General features: G+C 38.2%; 3 protein-coding genes across 3 annotated transcripts; all 3 read left to right on the top strand.

Moving 5' to 3' along the window:
• The first annotated feature begins 100 nt into the window (after nt 1-100).
• On the top strand, nt 101-533 carry LOC120170890 (cytochrome P450 CYP749A22-like). The gene is made up of 2 exons (XM_039178727.1): nt 101-305; nt 375-533. Exons 1-2 carry the CDS (start codon nt 106-108, stop codon nt 493-495), a joined length of 321 nt encoding a protein of 106 aa, XP_039034658.1. The 5' UTR covers nt 101-105; the 3' UTR covers nt 496-533.
• Nucleotides 534-1,288: 755 nt separating this feature from the next.
• Nucleotides 1,289-3,235, top strand: LOC120170889 (cytochrome P450 CYP749A22-like). Its single transcript, XM_039178726.1, has 5 exons — nt 1,289-1,603; nt 1,671-1,912; nt 1,985-2,217; nt 2,302-2,680; nt 2,779-3,235. The coding sequence occupies exons 1-5, from the start codon at nt 1,315-1,317 to the stop codon at nt 3,211-3,213; spliced, it is 1,578 nt and encodes a 525-aa protein (XP_039034657.1). The 5' UTR covers nt 1,289-1,314; the 3' UTR covers nt 3,214-3,235.
• A 4,959-nt stretch (nt 3,236-8,194) lies between these two features.
• On the top strand, nt 8,195-10,340 carry LOC120170888 (cytochrome P450 CYP749A22-like). Its single transcript, XM_039178725.1, has 5 exons — nt 8,195-8,576; nt 8,644-8,885; nt 8,958-9,190; nt 9,276-9,654; nt 9,755-10,340. Exons 1-5 carry the CDS (start codon nt 8,288-8,290, stop codon nt 10,187-10,189), a joined length of 1,578 nt encoding a protein of 525 aa, XP_039034656.1. The 5' UTR covers nt 8,195-8,287; the 3' UTR covers nt 10,190-10,340.
• The last annotated feature ends 815 nt before the right edge of the window (nt 10,341-11,155 follow it).

The following is an 11,155-nucleotide window of genomic DNA, read 5'->3' as shown; positions in this document are numbered from 1 at the left end:
TAGTTCCCTACTGCGAGTTCTAGCATTAGATTGTTACTAGAACACATCATGGTAAGGGGTTGTTGTTGGCAGAAAATGATTCCTGAGATGATTGTTAGTGCTGAAATGATGCTACGATCATGGAAACGTCACCAGGGGAAAGAGATTGAAGAGTTCGAAGAATTCAGGTTATTGACTTCGGACATTATATCGAGAACAGCTTTCGGGAGTAGCTACTTGGAAGGGAAGAACATTTTCGACATGACCAAAAAATATTCCGACATTATACGAAGGAATGTGTTTAAAATCAGACTTCCAGGCATCAGGTATTCCTTCAACCTTAGCCTAATCATGTACCCTGCTCTTTGACAGGAATGTTATTTCTTATTTTGCAGTGAGATTTGGAAAACCTCGGACGAGATCGAATCAGACAAGCTTCTAAGTCTAATGCGCGACTCCGTGATGAAAATGGTCGAAGAAAAAAGAAGAAAGAGTGAAACTTGGAGACATGGATAACTTTGGTAATGATTTTCTTGGATTGCTTTTACAAGCGTATCACGATGTCGATGAAAGCAAAAGGATCCTCGTACAAGATTTGATTGACGAGTGCAACTCATTCTACATTTCCGGACAAGAAACCAGCAATTCTTTGCTTTCGTGGACTGTCTTGCTGCTGGCAATCCATACAGATTGGCAAGACAAAGCAAGAGAAGATCGTTCGTCCCAAGCTGGGCAGTTCATCATGATCCCGAATTTTGGGGTAACGATGCTCATTTGTTTAAACCGGAGAGATTTTCAGAAGGGGTGGCAATAGCTACAAACAACAATGTGACATCCTATTTTCCCTTCGGGATCGGTCCTCGGACCTGTGTCGGTTCCAACTTTGCGATCGTCGGTGCGAAGATCGTTCTCACGATGATACTGCAACAATACAGATTCGTCCTTGATTGTCCCACAACATGGAATTCAGGTTATCCTTCACGATGAGAACATAAAAGATTATATTAAAATTTTAAGAAATGCAATATTATAAAATTTCGAGAAATATAAAATTAAATAATTCATATAAAATATAAGAAAATTTTAAATTTTAAAAAGCGATCGCATCCTTAACACCTCGCTCGATCTATCCATGCTTGTCAAACAAGAAATAGTCTTGTCAAATTTCAATTTATTAATCAAAGAGAGACTTTTCACGTTTTCGTGCACTTACTTATCTTCTATTATTTTACATAGATAATGATTTAATATGATTTAAAAACTGGTCGACATCTTTTCTCATCTTCAATATAAAGATCAAAACACTGATATCTCCAAGATCACCCCTGCAAAATCATGAATCCCATGGCAAAGGCATCAGTCCTCGTTGCAGCAGGCTCTATCTGCCTGTCACTGATCATAGCCCTGGCCAAAATCCTGCACAAATACTGGTGGACGCCGCTCCGTATACAGCACTTGATGAGCTCACAAGGGATCACAGGACCGCCTTACAAGTTCATCCATGGCAACAACAAAGAAAACATCAGACTGAGACAAGAAGCCCTGAGAAACCCCATGCCTGATTTCTCGCATGACATATTTCCCAGAGTCCAACCTCATGTTCATTCCAGGATCAGCTCATATGGTAGGGATTAAGATGTTTTTGAATACACTTTTTCTCGATTTACTTGAACAATTCAACCTTTTTGTAGGGAAGAATCATCTAGGTTGGATAGGTGTTAGACCTCGGTTGATTATTACAGAACCTGAACTTGCCAAAGAGTTACTGAAAAGTACTGAAGGTGTTTTCCCGAAGAGGACTAGTAGAGAAAGGAAGGAGAAAGATGATTTCGCCATTAAGATACTTGGAGATGGCCTTGTGACATCGGAAGGTGAAAAATGGGCAAAGCATAGGAAATTGGCTAACCATGCATTTCATGGGGAGAGCTTGAAAGTATGCTTCTAAAATTATATGCGTTCATTCTCTAGTGTTAATCGAATTAATCTATCGAATCAACGTACGCAGGGTATGAGTCCGGCGGTGATTGCCAGCGTTGAGACGATGCTGGAAAGGTGGAAACCGTTCCAAGGCAAAGAAATCGAATTATTTGAACAGTTCAGGTTGCTGACTTCAGAAGTGATATCCAGAACAGCTTTCGGCAGCAGTTATTTGGATGGGAAAAAGATTTTCGACATTTTGACGAAGTTGTCTGTCATAACAAACAGAAACTTTTTCAAGTCTAGATTTCCTGTCATCAGGTAAAAAAAAGTTCACATTTTTAATCTTGTATCATCTAAGAAACTAGCCATGAATAACTGGATTCAGCTCTATTTTCTTTCCAGTAAGTTCTGGAAAACTGCTGATGAGATTGAAGCAGATAAGCTCGCAAAAGAAATACACAAATGTGTGATGGAGATAGTGAAGAAAAGAGAAGAGAAATTGACTAACGATGAAGACAACAACTTCGGCACTGATTTTCTCGGATTGCTGTTAAATGCTTACCATGATACAGACAAGAACAAGAAGTTTTCGGAACAAGATTTGGTCGATGAATGCAAGACATTTTACTTTGCTGGTCAAGAAACAACAAGTTCTTCACTCGCATGGACTGTCTTCCTTCTTGCAACACATCCAGATTGGCAGGACAAAGCAAGACAAGAAGTAATTGAGGTCTTCGGTGAACGAAATCCGAATCCGGAAGGCATCGGTAAACTAAAGATTGTGAGCAAATCTAACCCTTCATCACATATATTTGAATGAATGTCGAATTCGGCATCGATTCGATACGATTAACGATTAGTACCTGTGTTTGCATTCAGATGACCATGATCATTAATGAAACACTAAGATTATACCCTCCTGTGACTGGCGTGGTGAGGAAAGTTGAAGCTGAAACTAAATTAGGCAACCTGATCCTGCCACCTGATTTGGTTCTGTTTGTCTCAAATCTTGCACTTCACCATGACCCTGACTTATGGGGTGATGATGCGAATGTCTTCAAACCTGAGAGATTCGCCGAAGGGATCGCCAATGCCACGAAACGTAATTCCAGTGCGTTTCTTCCGTTCGGGTTGGGACCACGATCCTGCGTGGGGATGAGCTTTGCGATGACGGAGATGAAGATGACGCTGTCGATGATACTACGACGCTACGATGTCTCGCTGTCACCTTCCTACAGCCACTCACCATTTACTCAGGTAAATCTTCAGCCACAACATGGAATTCAGATAATGCTTCATGGCATAGACATGTAGATGAATAAGATTACGATAATGTAACATTTAATTTGATACGTTATTGATGTATTACTGCTATCATCACCTTTGGTATTAAATTTTACTCTTTAATTTGAATTTGGATTACCTTTGAATTTACTATACTCTATTATGGGTGAGCAGAACTCGGCTCGATTCGAAAAATCGATTTTTTCGACTCGGTTCGAATTAACTTCGATTTGTAATTTCATAAACTCAATTTGACTCGAAAAATTTCAAGTTCAAACCGATCGAGTTGTAAAATCAAACTCGAATAACTCGAAATATTTAATAATTAGTGGATTGATTTTCAAGTTTGAGTTGAGTCTCTCTACTCTGTATCATAGATCTATATCACATATGAAAAATATGAAGAAATATACATATATTGTATATGGTTATAAAAAAACCATTTAAATTAGAATCAAATAATATCATAATATTATATATATTTATAATTAAATTTAAATAGAAACTCGAAAATTCTACTCGATTCAAATTTTATAAACACGATTCGACTTGAACAAATTTCAAGTCAACTTTGAGTTATAAAATAAGACTCGTCAACTCGATTTTTTTGAAATAGAAATAAATATTTTTATTAATAAATAGAAATTATCCAAAATTACAATAAAAGTTAAGATAAAAATAGTAAATTAGATACATAATTGAGATATTCTCCTAAAATCATTAAGAAACTAGCCCACTCAAGATCATATCAATACCATACAAGGAAAAGATGAAAATCTCATCTAGAAAAAAATCGAACAACCGGTAGATACAAACCGATCTGACTACTACGGAAAACGAACCACAATGGGGGATTTAAACTACTAAAAGACCACCGACAAAACACAAAACAGAGTTAAATATCAAGAGATAAATATCTACGATCGTAGGTTACGTATCCAAATGCAATTCAAGGGCCCAAAGTAGGGGAGATCAACGAGATAACAAATGAGGGACATCTTAATTAATCATGGTGACTTCAAATCCAACACTAAGAGAAAATAAACAACAAAGATTGAAAAATAAAATAAAAAAACTTGTCAACTGACAAAGAAAAACCGTGCTATGAAAGCAGAGGAATTAGTGCCACAAAGACATAATTATTAAAAATAAAGAAAAAACAAAGATGCAAGATAAAAAGAAAACATTGGCGCGAGCAACCGACACCAAGATTGGTATAACCACTCGCTAATATCTCAAATTTTTTAATCCAATTCAACTCTACTCGATCAAATGCTCACTGCATATAGTTGCGTAACGAAGATTGTGTGTTCAGATGTGCCGACGTATTATCAACCTTTTCATCTTCAATATTCAATTCAACTTTGGAATATAATATAAAAAGAAAAGACATTATGAATATTTTTTAATTAATATTAGTCAATTATATAGTTGAGTAAGATTAAATTACAATCTTATAAAATTATATTGATATAACAAAATTTATGACTCGAAAATAAAATTAATTTAATATAATCTATACTCAATATTTCGAAAGTAACGATAAAATATGAAATAAGCTTATAAATATTCATGTAACAAAATTTATAACTGGAAGATAAAATTAATTAAATAAAATATATTCTTGATGTTTTGAAAGAAATAACAAAATATGAAAGATGATATTTTCTTAGTAAAATATAGATTTTGTATTTTTGTTTGGGTTTACTTTATTAGTATTATTTATAAAATTTTATTTTACATGTGTAGGCCCAATTTACAAATACCTAGAATACAAATAATCAAGCTCAAACTAGAACCCAACTGGAGCCTAGACCCGACCCAATATCATACTCGTCTCAGGCCCAAATTGACAACCTCAAACCCACTAGGGTTTTCACCCATTAGCCCCCGCCGTCCCAACACCAGCCATTGAATCTGGACTCAAATCAATGATTTAGATCAATGGCCATTTAGGGTTTTGAAAACCTTAACCCGGAGGAGAAATAGTAGATGCTGCCATCAAGGGATCTGGACCGTTCGATGGTGCACGTGTGATGCAGCACCAACCCTTTGACTTCTCAACCGCGTGAACCGCTATCGAAATTCTCGCCACCACTATCACGCTGCTGTTTTCATTCTACAGTGACCGTAAATCAACATCAACAGTCCATCAACAACCTAATAAAAAATGAGAGCAAATCAAACAAAATCCCGAGAGATATCATCACTCACATCTACAAGTCAAAAGGAGATAACATCTACAAGTCACAAAGGAGATAACATGCAAGAAAAAAAGAAAAGAAAAGAAAAAAAGAAAAACATAAAGAAAAAATCGAAAAGAGCTTACCTTTAGAGAGATCCGAATGTCATTAGCCCCCCGAAACCCACCACCGAAGTAAAACCCTTTTGTTTTTCTCAAATCTATAGTTTTTCAAAAGGGAGGGTCTCGGTTTTGGGTAGTTGAAGGTTTGGTTTTCATAGGGAGAAAAGAGAGGAATACCTAGGGTTTATTATAGGTTCGGTTTCCCAGGCCATCGTCGTCGCTTCACGGCGGCCGTGGCTTTTCTGTTTCTCCATACGGCGGAGGAGCGAAGGAAAGGGGAGGGAGAGGTTGAGAGATTTTCTTCTCTCTCTCTCTTGGGCTGAATGAAATTAGGGAGGCTATCTTCCAGCAGAGTGATGACAAGGCTCCCGGGCTGGATGGTTACTCCCCTTGTTTCTTCATTAAAGCTGATTTTATTCCGGCTGTCAGACATTTCTTTGAGGCTTTATCTCTTCTCCCTGCCTTCAATGCCACAACGATTGTCTTGGTTCCGAAAACCATTAATGCTTGTAGTGTGAGAGAATTTAGGCTGATTTCTTGATGTAATATGGTTTTTCGCACTATCACTCGGATTCTGTTGAATCGTTTGGCTGTTTTTTTTCCTAGTATGATAGCTCTGAACCAATCGGCGTTTATTTGGGGAAGGAATATAGTGGATAATACGCTGCTAGCACAGGAGTTAGTCCAGGGTTATACTAGGAAGTTTCTCTCTCCTCGATGCGCTATTAAAATCGACTTGCAGAAGGCTTTTGATAGTCTTGATTGGGGGTTTGTGCTTGCTGTTTTGAGGGTGATGGAATTGCCTGAGAAATTTTGCATGTGGATTCAGATTTGACTTACGTCACCTCGCTTCTCGGTGTCTTTCAATGGTATTCTGGTGGGGTTCTTTGAGGGGGCTAGGGGGTGCGTCAGGGTGATCCACTGTCGCCATATCACTTTGTTTTGGCTTTGAATATCCATTCCAAGTTACTTGATTTGGCTGCGAGGAATGGGGTCTTTCAGTTCCATCCGAAGTGCAAGAAAGTGGCGTTAACTCATTTATGTTTTGCTAACGACCTTCTTGTCTTTTCTAAGGGTTCGTTGGATTCGATTTTTGGTATCCGTTGTGTTTTGGATCGTTTTTATGATTGGTCGGGCATGCGGCTTAATGCGAAGAAATGTGAAGTTTATGCCTCGGGGGTCTCCGATGAGGCTTTGGCTTGCTTAGGTGTTGTGCAATGCTGCAGAGGAGACTCGTTCCCATATTTTTTTGGATGCCCATTCTCGGTGGAGATTTGGAAGATCATTTTGGGTACAAGTGGTATTCATCGTTCGGCTCTTGATTGGGAGGGTGAGGTCGCATGGGCTTGTGCTCACGCTAGGGGTAAGTCGTTTCGCGCCACCATTTTTAGATTGGTTTGGAATGCTTTTATATACTTTGTGCGGAGGGAACGTAATAATAGATGCTTTAGACGTGTGTTTGACAGGGGATACAATTGTGGGTTTCATTATGGATCTAGTTCCATCTAAAAAATTCCTAATAAATTGTAATATATAATTCCCATAATTGTTTGAAATAGATCTAAAAAATAAAGATAAATCCTAAATTCACGTCTGGATTTACAACCGAGTCTTTTGCTTGTACGAAAATGCTGATTGGATCTTCTAGAAGATGCTTACTCTTCGCTACATCAACAAAGTCATGCCCCAAGTCATGCACATTGTTCCAATTATGATTCTAGAAAAATAAAAACTTATAGAATTCGTCTTTTTTAACATAGTTTATAGAATTCAATGTTTGTCATAAAAAATGATAGAAAACGTACAACTTAGCAACATAAACCAACGAATAAAAAACAATGAAATAACAACGAAATTAAGTACAAGACAAAGCAAGAGAAGAAGTGATCAAGTTGTTCGGTCACCAAAATCCACATCCAGATGACTTGTCTAAACTAAACCCGGTAAGAAAATCAAGTAAATCACACATTAATTGTGGTATAATAACAATCCAAATGGCTTATCTTTTCCTTTTCCACCATTGCAGATGACCATGATAATCAATGAGACCTTGAGATTATACCCTCCTGCATTTGGCATTCTAAGGAGATGTGAAAGTGAAGTTACACTAGGGAAATTCACTCTGCCTTCTAACCTTCAGTTGTTCTTCCCAGGCTTGGCAGTTCATCATGATCCCGAAATTTGGGGTGACAATTGGTCGTTTGTTTAAACCGGAGAGATTTTCACAAGGGGTGGCTATAGCTACAAACAACAATGTTCTCACGAAGATTTTCACAAGGGATTGGTCCTTGGGCCTGCGTCGGTTCCAACTTTGCGGTCATCGGGGCGAAGATTGTTCTCGCGATGATACTGCAACGATACAGATTCGTCCTCTCCCCGGCTTATGTTCACTCGCCTGTTTTGAATTCCTTGATTATCCCACTTGCTGGGATTCAGGTTGTCCTCCACTCTTTGCATGGTGAGGAAGGTCCATGTTAGAAAAGTTATAAGACCCCAAGAGACATGAAGCAAGGTCATCACTACCCTAAAACATTGTATAATTATACTTGTAACCTATGATATTATGAGCAAACATTCCATTCTTGTACCTAGAAAGAAAATCTTTTACGCCTCTATTTGGTCAAACAAGAAATAGTATTGTCAAATTTCATTCTAATCAAAGAGAAATCTTGATTTTTCACGTTTTCGTGCACTTATCTTCTAACGATTTCATATGATGCCAAAACAAGCCGACATCTTTTCTCATCTTCAAGATAAAGACCAAAAATCTGATATCTCCAAGATCACCCCTGCAAAATCATGAATCCCATGGCAAAGGCATCAGTCCTCGTTGCAGCAGGCTCTATCTGCCTGTCACTGATCATAGCCCTGACCAAAATCCTGCACAAATACTGGTGGACGCCGCTCCGTATACAGCGCTTGATGAGCTCACAAGGGATCACCGGACCGCCTTACAAGTTCATCCATGGCAACAACAAAGAGAACATCAGATTGAGACAAGAAGCCCTGAGAAACCCCATGCCTGCTTTCTCACATGACATATTTCCCAGAGTCCAACCTCATATTCATTCGAGGATCAGCTCATATGGTAGGGATTAAGATGTTTTTGAATACCAATTTTTTCGATTTACTTGAACAATTCAACCTTTTTGTAGGGAAGAATCATCTAGGTTGGATAGGTGTTAGACCTCTGTTGTTTATTACAGAACCTGAACTTGCCAAAGAGTTACTGAAAAGTACTGAAGGTGTTTTCCCGAAGAGGACTAGTAGAAAAAGGAAGGAGGAAGATGATTTCGCCATTAAGATAGTTGGAGATGGCCTTGTGACATCGGAAGGTGAAAAATGGGCAAAGCATAGGAAATTGGCTAACCAGGCTTTTCATGGGGAGACCCTGAAAGTATGCTTCTAAAATTATATGCGTTCATTCTCTGGTGTTAACCGAATTAACGTATCGAATCAACGTACGCAGGGTATGAGTCCGGCGGTGATTGCCAGCGTGGAGACGATGCTGGAAAGGTGGAAACAGTTCCAAGGCAAAGAAATCGAATTGTTCGAACAGTTCAGGTTGCTCACTTCAGAAGTGATCTCCAGAACAGCTTTCGGTAGCAGTTATTTGGATGGGGAAAAGATTTTCGACATGTTGACAAAGCTGTCTGTCATAACAAACAGAAACTTCTTCAGGTCTAGATTTCCTGTCATCAGGTAAAAAAAAGTTCACATTTTTACTCTTGAATTAGCTAAGAAACTAGCCATGAATACTTGGGGTTCAGCTCTATTTTCTTTCCAGCAAGTTCTGGAAAACTGCTGATGAGATTGAAGCAGACAAGATCGTAAAAGAAATACACAAATGTGTGATGGAGATAGTGAAGAAAAGAGAACAAAAATTGGCTAATGATGGGGACAATAACTTCGGCACTGATTTTCTGGGATTGCTGTTAAATGCTTTCCATGATACAGACAAGAACAACAAGCTTTCGGAACAAGATTTGGTCGATGAATGCAAGACATTCTACTTTGCTGGACAAGAAACAACGAATTCTTCACTCGCATGGACCGTCTTCCTTCTTGCAACACATCCGGATTGGCAGGACAAAGCAAGACAAGAGGTGATCGAGGTCTTCCGTGAACGAAATCCGAACCCGGAAGGCATCGGCAAACTAAAGATTGTGAGTAAATCTATCCCTTCAGCACATATATTCCAATGAATGTCAAATTCAGGATCGATACCATTAAGGATTAACGATTAGTACCTGTGTTTGCATTCAGATGACCATGATCATTAATGAAACACTAAGATTATACCCTCCTGTGACTAGCGTGGCGAGGCAAGTTGAAGCTGAAGCCAAATTAGGCAACCTGATCCTGCCACCTGATTTGGTTCTGTTTGTCTCAAATCTTGCACTTCACCATGACCCAGACTTGTGGGGTGATGACGTGAATGTCTTCAAACCCGAGAGATTCGCCGGAGGGATCGCCAATGCCACGAAACGTAATTCCGGTGCGTTTCTTCCGTTTGGGTTGGGACCTCGATCTTGCGTGGGGATGAGCTTCGCCATGACGGAGATGAAGACGGCACTTTCGATGATACTACGACGCTACGCGGTCTCGCTTTCTCCATCCTACAGCCACTCGCCATTTACTCAGCTCCTGCTTCAACCACAACATGGGATTCAGGTAACGCTTCATGGCCTAGACGTGTAAACCAATAAGATTACGAGAATGTAACATATTATCACCGTTTTTCATCATTAATGCAAGCTTACTACAGTTCCTAGTAATGGAGTTTGTCGATTTGGTATTGAATTTTACTATTTATTAACATTATATCGAGTTGAATTGGGCTTTGGTTAAATTTACTATATTCTATAGTTGCGTAACAAAGATCGTGTTTTCAGATGATGCCAAAACTTGCCGACCTATTAATTATTTAACACAAATATAATTGATTATCCGTATAGTTAATAATATAATATAATATAATATAAAAGAAAAAACAATGGTTGGTCGTTTAAGATCATTTGCGAATGATGAATTCTATGGTAAAAACATTCTACCAAAATTTATAGTTTTTGTTAATTGTATTCTAAATTTTTGTATATAATTATTTTAATTCAATCTTTTTATGTTATTGTTAAATTAAATAAAGGGCAAATTACATCGTTCCTCACTGAATTTTACTTTCTCTCCTATTTTGCTAACTATACTTTTAATTTTTCTATTTTGTTCACTGAACTTTAAAAATTAAATCATTTTGTTCACTCTGCTGTTAACTCTCTAATGATGTGATAACGTGTCATTTTTTTTATTATTATTTAATATAAAATAGTTGAAAATATAAAGGGTAAATTACATCATTCCTCAAAGAAATTTATCTCTCTCCTATTTTGCTCACCCAACTATAAAATAAAAGCAAAAAGTGGTTGAATGCCACCATCAGCCACTGTCGACCGCCGTAGAAGGTGACCGTAAGGTCCCAAATTTCATGGGTCGCTTCGTCTCAAATCATTGAGTCCGAATCTAACCTCCATTTTGTCGGAACTTGCTCAGAAGTCCACGAATCAAAAATTGAAAGTGAGGAGGCCAAAACGTCTCAGTCAAGGTTCACATATTTTGGGATATTTTATTGTGAAACAACCGCCAGATTCGAACTCAGGGGGTTGAGACGAA

Source organism: Hibiscus syriacus, unplaced genomic scaffold, assembly GCF_006381635.1.
Source record: "Hibiscus syriacus cultivar Baekdansim isolate YM2019G1 unplaced genomic scaffold, ASM638163v2 tig00111795_pilon, whole genome shotgun sequence".
Classification (NCBI taxonomy): Eukaryota; Viridiplantae; Streptophyta; class Magnoliopsida; order Malvales; family Malvaceae; genus Hibiscus; species Hibiscus syriacus.
Note: the sequence above shows the minus strand (reverse complement) of the source record. Positions and strands in the feature narration are given on the sequence as shown.